The sequence below is a fragment of the Triticum aestivum genome, chromosome 6D (assembly GCF_018294505.1).
Source record: "Triticum aestivum cultivar Chinese Spring chromosome 6D, IWGSC CS RefSeq v2.1, whole genome shotgun sequence".
Lineage (NCBI taxonomy): Eukaryota > Viridiplantae > Streptophyta > Magnoliopsida > Poales > Poaceae > Triticum > Triticum aestivum.
In genome coordinates, this window is record NC_057811.1 from 9861209 (window position 1) to 9880695 (window position 19487).

At 40.8% G+C, this 19487-nt stretch overlaps 2 protein-coding genes across 5 annotated transcripts in view; both read left to right on the forward strand.

Annotated features, from left to right (window-relative positions):
* Positions 1 to 1356, forward strand: part of LOC123143026 (U-box domain-containing protein 35) — a 6719-nt gene extending 5363 nt beyond the window's left edge. Inside the window, exon 10 of the transcript XR_006470669.1 lies at positions 216 to 1356. The gene's annotated coding sequence lies outside the window, so the exon portion shown is untranslated. The remainder of the gene's footprint in view (positions 1 to 215) is intronic.
* A 184-nt stretch (positions 1357 to 1540) lies between these two features.
* Positions 1541 to 9558, forward strand: LOC123143028 (histidine-containing phosphotransfer protein 1). 4 transcript variants are annotated; one of them, XR_006470671.1, is made up of 10 exons: positions 1541 to 2575; positions 2671 to 2888; positions 3711 to 3940; positions 4148 to 4336; positions 4954 to 5026; positions 5883 to 6013; positions 6125 to 6193; positions 7977 to 8059; positions 8772 to 8845; positions 9295 to 9341. XR_006470671.1 is itself a non-coding variant. In XM_044561787.1 (10 exons), exons 3-10 carry the CDS (start codon positions 3735 to 3737, stop codon positions 9321 to 9323), a joined length of 840 nt encoding a protein of 279 aa, XP_044417722.1. In that variant the 5' UTR covers positions 1541 to 2575; positions 2671 to 2888; positions 3711 to 3734; the 3' UTR covers positions 9324 to 9558. The 4 variants fall into 4 exon arrangements, 2 of the variants coding, with proteins under 2 accessions (XP_044417722.1, XP_044417723.1); XR_006470670.1 differs by having other exon boundaries at positions 9298 to 9313; XM_044561787.1 differs by having other exon boundaries at positions 7977 to 8048; positions 9298 to 9558.
* Positions 9559 to 19487: the final 9929 nt, after the last annotated feature.

The following is a 19487-nucleotide window of genomic DNA, read 5'->3' on the forward strand; positions in this document are numbered from 1 at the left end:
CATGCGTTGAGATCAACTCCCTTGCCTTTTCTTTTCTGAATCTTTTTCATTACCCTAGATGTGTCGCTGCCCGTTATAACATTACACCTTGCCTTTTCTTTTCTGAATCTTTTTCATTCCCCTAGATGTGTCGCTGCCCGTTATAACATTACAGTTACATGCATTGAGATCAACTCCCTTGCCTTTTCTTCTCTGAATCTTTTTCATTCCCCTAGATGTGTCGCTGCCCGTTATAAGGCAAAGGAGTGGCCCATGCTATACTGGCCAAGAGATGTGATTTGAAGATCAGCTAGCTGTATGTTCCTTCTGTGGTGCTTGTTGAAATTATAGAAACAAGATGAATGAAATGCAGGCGAGGGGAACAGGTTGATCAATGGAGCAACTTACCACATCTTGCTCAGGGGCTGCAGTTTCCGCTGTAGATCCATCGTCTCCACGCTGGAGTACTGCTTGCCCCTCTTCGGCTCCTACGACAACCTCCTTCCAGCCGTCAAGAGTGGCTCCATTCTCTCCTCCGACCTCGAGAGGGTGGTCAAGCCCAATGCCGCCTTCCTACGCGAGTGCGGGCTAGGTGCCTGTGATATTGCCAGGCTCTGCATACCTAGGCCATCGCTGCTCAGCATCAGCATGGACCGCATCCGGACAGCAGTGGCGTGCGTCGAAGGTCTTGGTGTACCCCGTGGATCTCGGATGTTCAAGCATGCGCTACAAGCTGTTGCATTCCTCAGCAAGGACAAAATCACCGCCAATGTAGAGCACTTGAAGAAAATGTTCAGGTGGTCGGATGCCGAGGTGGGCATTGCTGTTTCTAAGGCTCCAAAGCTCCTGTCAAGGACCAAGGAATTTCTGCACTTTAGGTCCGAGTTCCTCATCTCCGAGGTGGGCTTGGAACCGGCATACATTGTTTATCGTCCAGCAATGCTCATGTACAGCTTGGAGGGCAGGCTCAGACCCCGATACTACGTTGTAAAGTTTCTCAAGGAAAATGGATTGCTAAGTCGCAATCGGGATTACTATTCCGCAGTCAAGATAACCGAGAAGGAATTTGTGGAGAAGTTCATATGCCCTCACAAGGAAGCTGCACCACACCTTGCTAAAGATTATGCGGCAGCCTGCAAAGATGAAGTGCCGACTAGATTCAGATTTACATGAACCAAGACCAGTCTGAAAATTCCTAACTGCATATGACAGGACAAAATTTTCATTCGTTCCTGATTCAGTGTTGTTGGCCTAACTGAATGGTGGTTGGCTGCTATCTATAATTTGTAGTATGTCTGTTACATGCTCATTTGGTGGTGCTATTGAGGATGAAACTGATATTTTTATCAGGGGAGATGAAACTGATATTTTGGTTTCTGAGTCTTGGTGTGTTCATTATGCCATTTAGTAGAGAAGAAAACACTGCACTGCTATGAACTTGTACTTTGTCATTTCATATTGACATGCATATTGGAACTAAGAGAGTGATATCATGGCATCTTACAAGCTCTGAAGTAGGAGTATCTGTGAGTAGTATTTATGCACACTCTTATCTTTACATTCTGAAATGGCCATTGCAGTTTTCAATGCAATCCTCAATCTGTCTTTCCATGAAAGAATGTTCTCATTCTGGCCATGAAGATGATATTTAGTCTCAAACTACCCTTTGGATGAAAATTTTGGACTTCTTTTTCTCTGGGAAACAATTTTGGATTTGTTGATGGCCAGTTGGCCGCTGTGTGTTGATCACTGCAGAGGATGCAGTTTTGATCTAGTTTGTTGGTTTCTTTGCTCTTGTTCTTCTATGCTGAAAATCTTTGTCCTTCCTGTAGTAGCTTTGTTTATAAGATACTAACTGTTCTGAAAGCGTGTCATTGTTTACTAGTAATTTTATCAGTTTATTTTTTTGTTTACTTGTCTCATGTATTTTCTGATGGCCCACTAAATGGCTGAGTAGTAGGGGCCAGTAGCATTTGTGTTCACAGCCTACTTGTATAACACTATGTAACAGATGTTTCGAATGCTCTGGTATTCGACTATTCGTACAGGAGAACAAATTGATTATTGTATGCTATGGTGCTGAAAAGCATAGGGCATTTCATACAATAAGGGAGCTTATGTTATGGTAACTTTGAAAAGGGTTATGACATTACCATGTTAATTTCTGCCATATCATTTAGCTTCTATTCCATAATAGCACTATCTATATAGATAGTGAGGGCATCTTTATGTACCATCATTTTTGCTTATTTCTATCTTGAAAGTCGGAATAGGAGAAGGAAAAAAGCCGCATGAGATGAATCTTGCAGAAATTCAAACATAGTAATTACTCCCTCTGTAAAGAAATATAAGAGGGACCTGCGCGAGGATGGTGCACATTTGCTTGTTCCTGATGTGAGGCTGTGGAAGTTGGAAGAAATGAGATGTTAGGTGTGTATGCTTACTGTAAGGCAAAAGATATGGTTCATGCTATACTGGCGAAGAGATGTGACTTTAAGATCAGCTGTGTGTCCCTTCTCTGGTGCTTGTTGAAATTATAGAAACAAGATCAATAGGCGAGGGGAACAGGTTGCTCAATGAAGCAACTTACCATCAGGTGAGTAGATGTTGAGTTTTTTCTCAAGCAAAAAGTGGCCGGGCAACAGGAACATACTGATTTACTGAATGTGGATGGTGCTTTATGTCTTCCAGGTGAAATGTGCTGAAAGTGGATGTAGATGGCGCTTTTTTCTTCTTCCAGGAAACGAAGTGAAACATGGTGGCTATGGCTTTGCTGTATTATAGTGCATGGATTCACAAGGCCCTGTTAGGTGATGATGCCTTGAAGCTTCAGTGACAAGAATGGCTTGACAGTGGCACAAGTTCTATTCAGGGAAGCTCCTACTTTTCTCTTTTTTGAATTATGCAAGGTGAGTAATCCTTCTAGTATTGTACTATCGATATGAATAAACTAGCATCTGGTACTTTAATCATTTTTTGCATTTTGCTGGATCTTCACTTGCATGCAAACAGTTTGTACGAGCCACACATGCATGTAAACCGTATGCATTATGGAAATTTTGTACTCTGAACTCTGAACTTGAATCAGAGCTGAATGTTAACTCTGAATTTTTCAGACTCCATGTGTGAACTCTGAAACTTATCATACCCAATTCAAGTGTGAAGCTATAGAAGCAGTTAAAAATCTTTCAGGAGCCAAGTTAGCTCGAATCAGAGCAGAAAGCTAACAGCAATGCTGCCAGAAGCTAACAGGCAACAACTATTATACTCAGAAGAGTATCAACATTTTCTATTATCACAGCAGCATCGGTATGACAAGAGTTCTTGTGTTTTCAGAACGTTGGGACTGGGCTTAGCTAGTTATGATGAGAAATCACTTTCTTATCTTAAATACATCAGTGAAATGCATAGTTTCATAGAGGTTCACCAAAAGCGAAATGTCATTTTTATAGTGTCACTGTCAGCGGATAAAACTGCTTTACCTTGAAGTGCATAGTCTATGTTTAGTATCTAAAAAATGTATTGAAGGCATGTGATGAAATCCAAGTGCAAATGCTAGCTGATTTGTATCATTCTTATTTTCTGGAATCTATTTCTCCAACATTTAATGCATATTCATTTAGAGTAGATAAATAAACTTCACAAGTGAACTTACTGCATGAAGGCAATGTGCTGACAGTTGATAATAAAATACAGCTCCTGAATTAATCCCAAAAATCTATATGGAGCAGAGATAAAAACTCACAGAAGAGGCCATGATGAGCAATCGACGCGGCGAGGATCAGGAGAATGAGAAGAGCAGCAACTGGGGGATGATCACAGAGGAGAGCCCAATGATCGCGCTACTCCAGAGCAAACTCTGTAAGGTTGTTTACCAACTGAAGTTTACACAAAGAGGCGAGCCTAATGATGAGAGATTCAGGGGATTGAACAGGGGTCGCGTTGGGTTTGAACATGACAGGTATGGTGCCACGTACAGGGATTCGGTTCAATTAAATATTCAGAGAGAAGAGCAGCACAAGATATTCCAAACTACAGCCACATCAAGTGCCTGACAGACAACATGTTCATTTTTCGTGCTATACTACGAAAGCCATTTCTCAGTTTGTAGAAGATTTGCTGATACGGGATATAGAAGATTCATGGTGCTTTCTTCGTCTTGTCCCAGGAAATCGGCGAAGCATGGCAGCTGGGCCTTTGCTATGCTCACTAAGCGTGATTCTGATGCCCTGAAACGACATTGGTGGGGGCTTTGTTCAGAGAAGAAGCTCCTTCTGGGGCTTTGCATTGCGGGATTCCATGGTCAGCTCAGCTCTGAACAAACAAAACAAGTTGAGCGAACAATCAATTCGATGTGGTATGCTTTTTCTACTCAAAACTCTGAATTTAAACCAGAGCCGAAAAGTTAGCTCCGAGACTGAAATTTTCAGACTTGATGGGTGAGCTCTGGAACTTATTACAGCCAAGGCAATTGTGATTGATGCTATCTATAGTAAGCGTTTATTAAATCTTACTCCCTCTGTAAACTACTATAAGATCGTTTAGATCACTAATCTAAACAACCTTATATTGGTTTACAGAGGGAGTACAATTGAACGAGTCATGCATGTGCGTAACAATCAGTTTGTGCCCTATAATAAGTTTTGCACTCGCAACTCTACATCTTTCAGACTTAATTAATTAGTGAACTCTGACTTACTTGTTAACTTGAATCACAACTCTTTTGAGAATTAACAAGAATCAGTTTGTAAGCATTCATCGCTAGAAATGTTATTTTTTTTCGTTTGAGTTAACGAATGAATGAATTGGCGCCAAAAGGTAATACGCAGCGTTCTGGAAAAATCATTAATTCTTTTTGAGCAACAATTGATTAATGTTTTAAGGCAAAAATCTAACACGTTGGATTTCTGGAGTGACTAAAAGGCTCCAAGGCCAATTAAGTCTAAGCAAACTCACTCCTTCCTTTCTTCCTAGGCTTGCTTGGCTCGACCACAACACGCAAACACCGACCAGTGGCGCTCGCAAAGTACTCCCTCCATTCCTAAATGTAAGACTTTTTAGAGATTTTAATGCGGACTACATACGGAGCAAAATGAGTGAATCTACACTCTAAAATATGTCTATATACAACCGTATGGATCCTGATACGAAAGCCAAAGCTCTGCTATTCAGTTGTTGCATCCAGACAAAATCAGCAAGGCTCTCTGGTCTTTGCTCCAACATCCAACAGTTGGACCAGAGTATTGTTAACTATCTGCCAGTGTTTGCCAACCTCTATAGCTTTGTTGAGTACTGCTGTCGTTTTCGGTCTCTAGTAATGTAATGTAATAATTACATTACTAAAAACGCCGCTTAGTTGTAAACAGATGGGTAAAAGCTGGAACATAAGAGGTATCTAGCGATTTTTTTCTTTCTAAAAATAAAAGGTATCCAAAGAAACTATGTCTAACCAGTCGAATCAAGTAAGGCATTCAAAATGATAAGAAAAAACAATCTAGAAAATAATCAAAAGTTGCAGTTTTCAGATGAGAAAGGACGAAAAAGAAAATAAATGAGAGCTATAAAGAGAAGGAATGGTAGCCGTCCATTGCCATCTACGGCCGCAGACTTGCAATCCAACTCCCCTATATATATGGCACCTACCAACCCCAATCTCCATCCATTCACTCCCTGTCCTCTCCTCGCTTTGCTTTCTTCCTCCTTGGTAGCTCTAGTCTCCTTGCTGTGGGTAGCCATGGCGGCCCCGATGTTGAACCAGCTCAACACCCTCGTGGCCAACATGTTCGCCGCGGTAAGCTATTTACTATTTTGGTGCCAATTATGCGGAATTTATTGAGGTGGATAGGTAACGCGATATTTGTCTGGGAATTTGATTTTTTTTCTGTGTTTATTTGGTGGGCTAGGGTTTGCTGGACGATCAGTTCCAGGAGCTGCAGATGCTCCAGGAAGGGAGCGCCCCAGACTTCATCGACAAGGTTGTCACGCTCTTCTCTGAGGATGGCGAGCGTATCATCGGCGAGATCGCCAAGCTGCTGTACATAAGCTTCCTTTCCTTTGCTCGCCCACCCATGTTGTGTGATCCGACCATTAGTGTAGAGTGGTTGGTTTAATTTTTAGCTTGGGGATATGGTTGCTGTTTTTGCAGGGACAAGCCATGTGTGGACTATCACAAGGTGAGCCGTTTTGTGCTTGAACTCAAGGGAAGCAGTGCATGGTGAGCTCTTTTCTTCTTCTTTCATGTCCTCTTTGTATGTAATTGTGCAATAGTATAGGAACCGTGATTGTTTCGGTTCTTCACGTGCAAATTAGGTGTTTAGCTCGCTGTTCGATACACGGTAAGGCGTCCAATCATCTTGGGGGAGAATTATGGTCTGTTTCATCATTATAGTGTTTTATGTCGTAGATCTGACAAGGATGGTCCATTTCCTGCATTGGTTGGACGACTCAATGAGTATAGATTGATGTTCGTTCGTATTTGTGCCACTTCTGGTCGACATGCGGAGGGCTGAGATCTGTTGGGCATGTTGCAGTGATTTATCATGTAGATCCGACAAAAATTATCCGTTCCGTACACATTGGGCAGCTCACAAGTAGATCTTCCCATTTATTTGGGGAGAGGTGACATCCATTTGGCCGTTATACTCATTTAGATTTTGATACGACGAACAATTTTGTCGTCGTAATGTTTGTGATTTAGATACGACAAACTGATTGGCCGTTGTATTGTTCTATGATCTGCATTCGACAAATAGTTTGTCTGCTATATTCTTTTATGATTTAGGTCAGACAAACAGTTAGGCCACTGTACTGTTGTGTGATATGCATCCGACAAACCGTTTGGCCATTATACTACTATATTATTTAGATCCGACAAATTGTTTGTCCATTGTTACCATTTGATGATTTGGATCTGACAAATATGATCTGCTTCCCATAAACCAGACAGCTCAATGAGTACTGTGTAAAGTGGTCCAACCGATTAAGAAAATCCATTCAGCCATTGTCATGTTTAATAATTAGTTCCGACATCCGACAAAAAAAATCATATGTTCCACAGACATCAAACGGCTCAAAAATAGCACTTCACATCTCCTTTTTAAAGTGGGGCCTCCTATAGTTAATTTGGGTAGGATTATCATATTGTATTTTATGGTCACAATGTTCCATGACATAGATCGAAGAAACATGTCTCCATTGTCATGTTTAATAATTTAAATCTATCAATATGTTCCGCACACATCAAGCGGCTCAAAGAGTAGCACTTCACATCGTGGGTCTCTTATAATTAATTTGGTGAGGATTATCATACTCTCTTTTATCGTCACAACATTCCGTGACATAGATCGGAGAAACATGTTCCACTGCATACTCTCTTTTATCGTCACAACATTCTGTGACATAGATCGGAGAAACATGTTCCACTGCATTCACATTACTTGGATGGTTCTGTACACTCGAGTTATCTTACGTATTCAGGTCAACTTATCCCATTCGAACTAGTTGATAGTTTTGCAAGTTTAGCCCTTTGTGTGATTATTAATATACATTGGTAGTATTATCCTTAGAAACTAATATTATTATGCCCAAACTGTTCCCTTGCCTAATCAAGTTAAGTCCATGTGTGTTTTTGGTCTATACATGTGGTTCTTATGGAATCAGAGGATGTAAGCCAATGAGTCGGTACCACTTTACATGTAAAATATCTAGCTTATTTAAAATCATTTATCTTGGATTAGCACTTTCATTACATAAACTACACATATTCCCTACTGGATTAATGTTTCATATTGCATATGCTCTGGTGAAATAAATTGCTTTGCTTACACCGGGCTTTCATAGTTGTATTTAGTTGACTTCTTAACTCAGGTACAGATAATAATAGTGCTACATCTATTCGCTTAGGATTGTGAAGTGAAGAGATAGAACTGCGATGTTCATTTTCATTCATTAAAGCGATTTTGTGGGTCTTTCTGATTGTATGCTATTGCATATTGCAGTATTGGTGCTCAGAGAGTGAAGAACAGTTGCATTCAGTTCCATCAGTGTTGTCAGGAGAAGAGCAGAGATGGGCCAGTACCTTGTATCATTATGTCACACTATTGTATTTTCGATCATTTTGTTACTCAAATCTCATACTGACTGTGATGGCCTAGTGTGCTTTACTCATCTACTGCAACACATTTCCATATTATTAGTGTTAGTATATTTTGATGCAATTGCATGTTCATTGCCTTTGTAAACTACTCATTTTACTCAGCCTTTATAGACACAGGTTTTGGGCGACTCCACTGAGCTTGTTGGGTTAGGAATATAACTGCGCTAGTACAATTTTCTAGTTAATCATATCCTTTAATAATGTTGTATTAAACGTAGGAACACTATTCCATGAATGTTTAGAAACAAAAATTGAAACGAAAAGCTGGGTTCTCTTTACAGCATTGACGGCAATGCCCCAATTATCATAGCGTTTAGAGCTATAAAAGGGAAGCTAGGATTTGTCTTCTTCTCTGGATATTGTCTCTGTTAGATTATTGTCTATGGACGCAAGTGTATATCTTGTTAAGCAAGTAAGTCAAGGACTCTGGGGTGATATTCATAAGACCTCTTAAACTGTTAAGATAATTCTACCGGAGAAAAAACACTATGGAGGCAAATTGTAATGGGATGAGCATTTTTAGTAGTTATTAATTATTATCATGTTTCTCTCGTGAGCTGCTAATTATTTACAAGTTTCTTTTGTGAGCTGCAAATGGGAAGGAGTTTCACAGGTTACTGTACTGTTTTCCTTGTAGGTGCCTGAACTCACTGGATTCTGTGAGGAATGATTTCTATGATGTGTGCAGCATGTTCAAGCCACATGCTTCAGGTACTACTTTTAAAAAACTCGTCTTAAACTCTTTGTAGCATTACAGTAGTAAAACTGGAATGCCAAGGAGACACTTCTTATCCTAAAGTTTGCTTGATATGAAAAACATTGAACCGAACAAATGAAAAACTTGTTAATGAGACGAATGCAGTATTTGCAGTGCTAAAATGAGTTGTCTAGAGTAGTGTTTGGGACTACTGTTGATAGATAACTGGTTTTGCATATATTTTATATATGAATATTAGCTTCAATGTAGCTCGAAAGGTCACTATAGTTTTGCATCAACTTATCCCATCATTGATATTTGATACACTTCATGTCGTGCTTTATTGTCTGGATGATGGACATCTTTGGAAATACTCTGTGTTTAACTGTTTGGGCTGTAGTTCTTAGTAAAACTCATTTTCTTATAGTGCAAGCTTTTCTTAATGGGTTACGCAACTAACCAGCAGGTCCAAGCCTTAATCCTAAACTGTAGACTTGAGCGATAAAGCTGGAGCTGCATGTTTCTGATGGTACAACACCTTTGAAGTCGTGGAACCATGCTCAACCTAGCTTATATAGCTTGGAGTCATTTGCTTATGTGGGGTCTGTAGCTGCCTAGCGGCAAGCTAATCATCTACTAGTATCGATGTCTTTGTTATTGTTCGCACTTTCATTTGGAATTCTCAGTGGTCAAATAAAAAATTCCGCTGTGGTTGTTTTGTGGATTATTGGTGGTTAATCTGGTGCCTTATTTCTAGTCAGTTTGTTGCTCGTAGAAATGCAGCTGCAATATAATCTTTGTGCCTTGTTGATCGGTGTATCGACTGTGGAGGTATATTGTGGAGAACGTATTTTATCTATCTATTTTATTTTATATCATTAAGACGAGGCAAACAAGTCACCACATTTTGTAAACTAAATAATCTCCTCTGCTAATTTTTGTGCACATTATGTTTTGCTTGGATGGATTGTAGGCTTTTGAACTACTCCTGTCTTCGTTTAGGCATGGATGTGGCTCGCAACTCGGTACTTTATTTCGTTGTTCAAAAATATTGGCTGATAAATCAGTTAAGTGGCTGATTAATCCCTACTTGGTGGGTCACTGAGTAGTGGATCAACTGATTTATCGGCCGATTAACTGCCATTCCCTATTAATCCCCTATTCGCCAGCCGACCAACAGCTAACGATTTCCTTAATATTTTCTTATTTTGCTATCTGTTAGCATACAAGATGACAACGAAATTATATCTTAATTCTTTTTCTCTGCGAAATCCAGTCTATTCATATATGGTAGTTGATTGATTGATTTGCTGTATTTTTAGGATAGTAAAACCTATCCTAATCCGAGCCCTCTCACACACTCTTCATTTCTGGTCGTTTGTTGTCGTGATTAGGCCTTTCTCGATCGTTAGAGTTGTTGTTTATTTCCACCTTCATCACATGTTAAATTTTCTGGCCCAACTATCTTAAGGGGCTGCCCGTTGCAGAAGAAAATTTGGGGACCCTGCGGTAAACTGGGCCTTTTCCAGCCCATTTAGTTAACGGACTGGCGGTCCACAAGGAGTCCATGTAGGTTGCACATCTCTTCTGAGGAGAAAAGGCCGCGAGGCGATGTGGGTTCCGCTTGGTAGACCTAGGCACCCTGCCCCACTTGATTCCTCTCATCTCGCTGCACACCAATTGTCGACTTGCTAGCCAGGCCACCACCGTTGTGCTCACTACAAACTGTGTGCTTCTATGACGAAAATCCTTATGACGGAACAAAAAACGCCGCATAAGATCATTCTCTGTTACGGAAAGACAGTCACCAGCGGATTTCCTCTCGGGGCAGCGCCGTCGACAACTTTGGTGACGTTCTCTGATTTTCGGCGTCACATTTGATCGTCATTAGGCATGTGCATATTCACTGATGATTTTTAGTGTCATAGAAAAAGTTGGGCGAGTTAGAAAAAGGATTAAAAAATTGCACGATGGGGTTCACAACGTACTACCTGCTTTTCTGCCATGGAAGAAAACATATCGGAATCAAATTTTTAGGGGCCATAACTTGAGATGTTCATACCCAAATCCATTGTTTTTTGGATGTTGTTTCTGCATGCACAACGGAGTAATTTCTGGATGCTATTTTGTGAGTCCTGATACTGTTTTACCAGGAGATTCGTAACTCTGGAAAATCTGAAAGCAAAATATGGTACTTCCAAAACTTGGAGTACAAGCTTGCGTCAGAACATTCATTTCTGGGGAGCTGCCATGTGCCCACACACTCCCTATACATGCCCCAAGAAACTACATCGCTTAATGAATAGGTTAGTATAGAAATTGATAGGAAAAACTATGTATAAATGACATGAATATAACATGTAAGATACAAAAACCATAGAAACATTTAGTATGTATCTCACCCCCCCCCCCTCTTTATAGTATGGAGTTCTTGTTGACTTGATAAATCACGTAAATCGACCTTTAGTTGTCTCCTTCTCTTATCATGAGTGCTTCTCAAAAAATGTGCTAAGCATTGTGAAGAACTCATGCACATGGTTATATTAGCAATCATGTTATCATTAACATCAAAATCAACTTGGGGGATGTACATGTCCTTCCAGTTGTGTTTAAATTTTGTCATGTAATTACGTAACAAAGTAATTGTATGGGCGGGCCGGCTTGCATATTATGATTGAATGTGTTAACGAATACGGGAAACTAACAACTCGGTCACTGAGCAATGATAGTCAACCCTAGATATATGGAACCTCATTCAATTCCATATAGGAAAATTGGCTATTACTCACGCTACATCCATACATGCAAGATCAATTGGTTTTCCATTATGCACTACTGGAATCAGATAATTTGCTGTCAGCCAGTTCTTTGCCGTCCGCGGCAAAGACCTTCTTTGTCGTCCGCTTATGAAAAACAGACGGCAAACTGCGCCTTCGCCGTCAGCCAGTTCTTTATCGTCGGCTAGCAAATGGCAAACTAGCTCTTGCCGTTAGCCAGTTCTTTGCCGTCGGCTAGCTGACGGCAAAGTTGCCGTCAGCTAGTGGACGGCAAAGAATATTCTATCTAACAACGCTGACGCGCCCGCCGATTAACTATCACACCAGAATAGTCTGTTCAGATGGCCAGCTTCATCGACCAAGTACCTAACGAAAAAATCTGAATCTCGCTCTTACCTCGCCACCATGTGACTGATCACCGTTTGAGCATCCCCGGAAGCAATTGATTCGTGCTTGTTAGCATGGCAGAAATTGTAAATGTCCCTCATAATGCATCCAACCTCATCATATCACCGTATTGCATGCACATAATATCCATAATATGGTGTTTTCTGATCCCTGATTTTTCCATATCTGCAATGTCCGCTTTCTGCTCATCGCTAATTCTTCTGTGTGAACGCAAAAGACACGACAGATCCCGTGGGGCTAGGGGATGGTTGTGTTCATCGATGAAATCCTTCACAAACCACTGACCTGTTTCCTCCTGTCTTGCAATCACCAATTTAGCTTTACACCCTACACGAGTTATACTCCGTGGCCTCCTCTTTCTATCTTCCATCTTCCTCTTCATGTTCTTCTCTTCACGAACCCCTTCACGACTGGACATAAATTTCCTTAAAATTATATGGCAGTTGGATCCGTCCCACTCGACATAGCTTCTCCGGACACTAAAACCTTTCTCAAGACCATATTTGTTATAGAATCTATAACCTTCATCCTCACTATTAAACATCTTGTTGGCAATATGATAGTACTCCATCATTGACTCATGACTTACATCCGCCATGTCTTCCTGCATCACAATTCAGATGAATAAAAATCTGAAAGGAAAAACAAAAATGCAAGCAAAACCCAGTACGAAATCTTGCGTGGAATTTTAAACTTTGCTCCTTGTACATGTTATGGCAAGCGATCATAAACGTCCATAAACTGGGTCCCCCATAAACTAGTGAAGTGACCATGGATGATGAAAAATTCTAAATTGAATTGCATGCACTAGGGAAACCTAAATCGATGATGACTAAACAAATCTAAGTAGGAAGTGCAGGCTATGAATCAAAGTAAGTTGAGATTCGGGCGATTGATACCTTAGGATGCAAGTCCGGAAGCGATGGGATCGGCGGGGGGCTTTCTCCTATAGCGTCGCCGCCAACACTGCCGCCGCAGATGTCACGCCTTATTCGTCTTCCTGCCGCCGGGATGTACATGATGTTTTTTTTCTTCTTCCGGGAAACAAGACGAAACATGGCAGCTATGGCTTTGCTGTGCTATACATGATTCTGAAGTCTCTGTTAGTTGATGACGCCCTGAAGCTTCAGCAACAAGTATGGCCTGACAATGGATTAGTTTTATTCAGGGAAGCTCCTACTTTTCTCTTTTTTGCATTTTGCAAGTTAAGTAATCCTTCTAGTATTGTACTATAGCTTTGAATAAACTAGCAGCATCTTGTGCTTTAATCAATTTTCTACATTTTGTTGCATCTTCACTTGGATGTAAACAATCTGAACGAGTCATGCATGCATGTAAACAGAAGGCGGTATGTAAATTTTGTACTCTGAAGTCTGAAGTCTGAATTTGAATCAGAGCTGAACGCTAGCCATGAATCTTTCAAACTTCATGTGTGAACTCTGAAACTTATTATACCCAATTCAAGTGTGAACCTATAGTAAGCATTTAGAAATCTTTTAGGAGCCCAAGTTAACTTGAATCTGAGCAGAAAGTTTCCAGCAGCTAATAGGCTAAACTTTTATTTACGATTTCACTCCAGTCTCTTCAGAGCCACAACTATTATACTGAGAAGAGTATCAACATTTTCCATTATCATAGCAGCATATGTATGACAAGAGATCTTATGTTTTCAGAACGTTGGGACTGGGCTTAACTAATTATGATGAGAAATCACTTTCTTATCTTAAATACATCAGTGATTAGAGGATTTTGATTCTCCTGTCGTTTTCATAAATGTCCAATTTAGTCTATTAAAATAGGCATATTTTCATACAGGTTCACCAAAATGGAAGTGTCATTTTTACAGTGTCAGCGGATAAAACTGTTTTACATTGAAGTGTAAAGCGTGCATTTAGTATCTGATGTATTGAAGGCACGGTGATGAAATCCAAGTGCAATGCTAGTTAATTAGCATCATTCTTATTTCTGCAATTTATTTCTCCAACATTTATGCATATCCATTTAGAGTAGATAAATAAACTTCTCTAGTGAACTTACTGCATGAAGGCAATGTGCTGAAAGTTGATAATAAAATACAGCTACTGAATTAATCCTGAAAATTATAACAATTTTCTCTATGGAGCAGAGACGGGAAGACCACCGCGGCCGTGAGGACGACCAGGAGAGCAGCACCAACTGGAGGATGATGTAGTACTGCTTCTGTTTCCAGATCAAACTCAGCAAGGTTGTATACCAACTGAACTTTTACACGAAGAGGAGAGCCTAATGATGAGAGATTCAGGGGATTGAACAGGACTATAAATCGATGAGTCTAAATAAACAGGGGCTGGGTTTGAACATGGACAGGTATGGTGCCACGTACGGGGATTCAGCACAAGATAGTCCAAACTACAACCACATCAAAGTGCTCTTTCGTTCCTCTGGTCGTTGCTAGCTCCTGATGAAACTGATACTTTCCATTCCTTGATGGCACGGTTTTAAAATTTTCCATCCTCATGTCATGTTGGAATAGAGATAATTACGAGATCAGGCGAATCTTCGATGCACTAAAAATGCTACTCCCTCCGTGAACAACTTTGCTTCCATCCAGAATTTTGTACCACCATGTGTTCCTACGCATTTTGCACAACTTGAGGAAAGAAAACTGTTTTGCATCGATTTCCCGTTGCACTTGCTTTCCCCATTCCCTCGCCGCCGCCGACGCCGATGCCATCTCCTACCTTCTCTGCGGCTGCGCCATGATTCAGTGTTGTTGGCCTAACTGAATGGTGGTTGGCTGCTATCTATAAATTATAGTATGTCTGTTACATGCTCATTTGGTAGTGCTAATTCGGGATGAAACTTACATTTTTAACAGGGGAGATGAACCAAGAATGGTTTTACATGAGTCAAGACTGGTATGAAAATGGGTGTGTTCATTATGCCATTTAGTAGAGAAGAAAACATTGCATTGCTATGAACTTGTACTTTGTCATTTCATATTGACATGCATCTTGTAACCAAGAGAGTGAGATCATGGCATCCTACAACTGCTCTGAAGTATCTGTGAGTAGTATTTATGCACACTCTTCTCTTTACATTCTGAAATGGCCATTGTAGTTTTCAATGCAATCCTCAATCTATCTTTCCATGAAAGAATGTTCTCATTCTGGCCATGAAGATGATAACAAGTCTCAAACTATCCTTCGGATGAAAATTTTGGACTTCTTTTTCTCTGGGAAACAATTTTGGATTTGTTGGCCACTGTGGAGGATGCAGTTTTGATCTAGTTTGTTGGTTTCTTTGCTCTTGTTCTTCTAAGCTGAAAATCTTTGTCCTCTTGTAGTAGCTTTGTTTATAAGATATTAACTGTTCTGAAAGCATGTCACTGTTTACTAGTAATTTTTTTAGTTTAATTTTTTGTTTACTTGTCTCATGTATTTTCTGATGGCCTACTAAATGGCTGAGTAATAGGGGCAAGTAGCATTTGTATTCATACCCTACTTGTATATCACTATGTAACAGATGTTTCGAATGCTCTGGTATTCGACTATTCGTAAGAGCGAATTGATGCTTGTATGTATATGCTGCTAAAAAGCAGATGGCATTTCATACAATAAGGGAACTTATGTTATGGTAACCTTGAAAAGGGTTATGACATTACCATGTTAATTTCTGCCATATCATTTAGCTTTTATATTCCATATTAGCACTTTCTATATAGATAATGTGGGCATCGTCATCCCTTGGCATATTTTTTTTACGGTAGTAAAGTGGGTATTATGTACCATTTGTTTTACAAATTAATATCTAGGAAGTTGGAGTACGGAAAGAAAAAAGCCAGATGGGATGCCATGTTGTATAGAATCTTGCAGAAATTCAAACATAGGGATTACTACGTGCCTCAGTGTATGAACCAACTTATGTGAGGATAGTGCACATTTGCTTGTTCCTGTTGTGAGGCTGTAGAAGTTGGAAGAAATGATATCTCAAGTGTGTGCTTGCAGCAAGACAAAGGAGATGGTCCATGCTATTACGGGCAAAGAGATGTGATTTGAAGATCAGTTGTGTGTCCCTTCTCTGGTGCTTGTTGAAATTATAGAATCAAGATTAATGAAATGTAGGCAAGGTGAACAGGTCGATGGATGAAGTGACTTACCACCAGGTGAGAAGATGTGGAGTTCTTCCTCAAGCAAAAAGTGGCTGGGCAATAGGAGCATACTGATTTACTGAATGTGGATGGTGCTTTCTTTCTTCCAGGTGAAGATGTGCTGAAACCGCATGTAGGTGGTGGTTTTTCTTCTTCCAGGAAACAAGAGGAACCATAGCGGCAATGGCTTTGCTGTACTATACATGATTCTGAAGGCTCTGTTAAGTTGACGATGCCCTTAAGCTTTAGTGACAAGTATGGCCTGATGATGGTGTGAGTTTTATTCAGGGAAGCTCCTACTTTTCTCTTTTTTGAATCTTGCAAGTTAAGTAATCCTTCTAGTATTGTACTATAGCTTTGAATAAACTAGCAGCATCTGGTGCTTTAATCAATTTTCTACATTTTGGTGCATCTTCACTTGGATGTAAACAATCTGAACAAGTCACTCATGCATGTAAAAAGTAGGCGGTATGTAAATTTTGTACTCTGAAGTCTGAACTCTGAATTTCAATCAGAGCTGAACGTTAGCCATGAACCTTTCAAACTTCATGTGTTTACTCTGAAACTTATTATACCCAGAAAGTTGCCAGCAGCTAATAGGCTAAACTTTTATTTACGATTACACTTCAGTCTCTTCATAGCCACAACTATTATACAGAGAAGAGTATCAACATTTTCCATTATCATAGCAGCATATGTATGACAAGAGTTCTTTTATGTTTTCAGAACGTTGGGACTGGTCTTAACTAATTATGATGAGAAATCACTTTCTTATCTTAAATACATCAGTGATTGTAGGATTTTGATTCTCCTGTTGTTTTCATAAATGTCCAATTTAGTCTATTAAAATAGGCATATTTTCATACAGGTTCACCAAAAGGGAAATGTCATTTTTACAGTGTCAACGTATGAAACTGTTTTACATTGAAGTGTAAAGCGTACATTTAGTATCTAATGTATTGAAGGCACGGTGATGAAATCCAAGTGGAAATGCTAGTTGATTAGCATCATTCTTATTTCTGCAATTTATTTCTCCAACATTTATGCATATCCATCTAGAGTAGATAAATAAACTTCACTAGTGAACTTACTGCATGAAGGCAATGTGCTGAAAGTTGATAATGAAATACAGCTCCTGAATTAATCCCTAAGATCATTACAATTATCTCTATGGAGCAGTGACGGAAAGACCACCGCGGCCGTGAGGACGACCAGGAGAGCAGCACCAACTGGAGGATGATGTAGTACTGCCTCTGTTTCCAGACCAAATTCAGCATGATTGTATACCAACTGAACTGTTGAACAGGACTATAAATCGATGAGTCTAAATAAACAGGGGCTTGGTTTGAACATGGACAGGTATGGTGCCACGTACTGGGATTTAGCACAAGATAGTCTAAACTACAACCACATCAAAGTGATCTTTCGTTCCTCTGGTCGTTGCTAGCTCCTGATGAAACTGATACTTTCCATTCCTGGATGGCACGGTTTTGAAATTTTCCATCCTCATGTCATGTAGACACCACATGTTGGAATAGAGATATTACGAGATCAGGCGAATCTTCGATGCACTAAAAATGCTATTTAGTAGGTGGTTCCTTGCAAGAATTTCAGTATTTTTTCACTAGGCACATTGTGAAGTTATCATTTCTCAGCTGTCCCAGCAAATGAGAAAAGTGGTGTAGCTTTCCTCATCAATATCAAGAAATCAATAGACAATCGTTGCCGGCCGGCCTGCCCATCCCTCCTTTATATACGTGGGGAGGGGGGCACCCTAGAACACATAAGTTGATCTTTTAGCCGGGTGTGGTGCCCCCCTCCACAGTTACACACCTCGGTCATATCGTCGTAGTGCTTAGGCGAAGCCCTGCGCCGGTAACTTCATCATCACCGTCGCCACGCCGTCATGCTGACGAAACTCTCCCTCGGCCTCAACTGGATCAAGAGTACGAGGGACGTCATCGAGCTGAACGTGTGCTGAACATGGAGGTGCCGTACGTTCGGTGCTAGGATCGGTCGGATCGTGAAGACGTACGACTACATCAACCGCATTGATAAAACGCTTCCGCTTTCGGTCTACGAGGGTACGTGGACACACTCTCCCCGCTCGTTGCTATGCTTCTCCTAGATAGATTTTGCGTGATCGTAGGAATTTTTTTGAAATTACTGCGTTCCCCAACACTATTTCCCAAGTGTGGGATGGTCACGCTATCAAACTAACTTTTAGAAGAAATTTTAACCCTACCATGATGGAAGAATGGTATTGTCTACAGCAAATCATCAGGGGGTGTCTTATATGGATAAAGAGGATGCACTCATTTGGCAATATGAGGCGAAAGGAAAATACACTACTGGTTCCCTTTATAGTATTATTAACTTTAGAGGGGTACAACCGGTATTCATTCCCTCCATATGGTCCATTGTGGTGCGCCACCTAGAGTTCAAGTTTTCCTATGGCTACTGTCGCATAATAAACTCATGACAAAAGATAACCTTAAGAAAAGAGGGATTGAAAAACCCCCTGAGTGTGTCTTTCGCACAGAGCATGAAACTGTTAGCCATTTATTTTTTGAGTGTCTTGTCGCTAGGATTGTTTGGCAGCATATTTCTGACTTCCTGGGTATTACCCTGGGGGGAATTTCTTCTCCATTGCTAGATATTGGCCTGCTAGTAAAAATCATGCCGCCACTAATTCTGTCTGTGCCAGTGCATTGTGGAGCATCTGGAAAATTAGAAACGCCCATGTCTTCAATAATGCTAAACGGACTGACATGAATGCAATCTGGTGTATGATACAGGTGAATATCAGGAGATGGATGATCCTCTACAAGGGGGATCACTTGACAAAAATGGAGAGATTATCCCACTTGATTACTCAGGTGATTCAGACCCCTTTCAGGCTGGGAGTGGGATGAACCTTACGTCTTTGGGCAAAAAGGCTGCCCTGCGAGAGATGCTGTTCAAAGACCCGACAACGCAGAAAGACAGAGCTGGGGGTGAAGATGGTTCTGCCTCCCCACCAAGAAGTAGTGGCTGGATCCAAGTTGATGACAAGCCCAACCACGCCGCTGGAGATCTCGAACTCCCCTGAGACGACTCCACTAAAGAGGAAGAAAAGTGTCGAGCACTACCGGAATCGCACCCTATGCCGACGGCCAGGGCCGTCGGCATAGCCCTGACTGGCCGTCGGGACAGGCCTATGCCGTCCGTCGGCGTAGCCCGGGTGGCCGTCGGCATAGGACCTATCCCGACGGTGTCCGTACATCTATGCCGACGGCCCTGGCCGTCGGCAACGTTACCTCCTAACGGCGGCCGCCGTCAAGTGCTGACCAACGCCTGCTC

What these genes read in the sequence shown, in the direction of transcription:
- LOC123143028 (XM_044561787.1), top strand. Translation starts at nt 3,735, where the DNA reads ATGATGAGCAATCGACGCGGCGAGGATCAGGAGAATGAGAAGAGCAGC. An exon ending in GTTGGGTTTGAACATGACAG is followed by an intron (nt 3,941 to 4,147) that starts GTATGGTGCCAC and finishes GTCTTGTCCCAG; the next exon opens with GAAATCGGCGAAGCATGGCA. An exon ending in GTTCAAGCCACATGCTTCAG is followed by an intron (nt 8,846 to 9,297) that starts GTACTACTTTTA and finishes ACTAACCAGCAG; the next exon opens with GTCCAAGCCTTAATCCTAAA.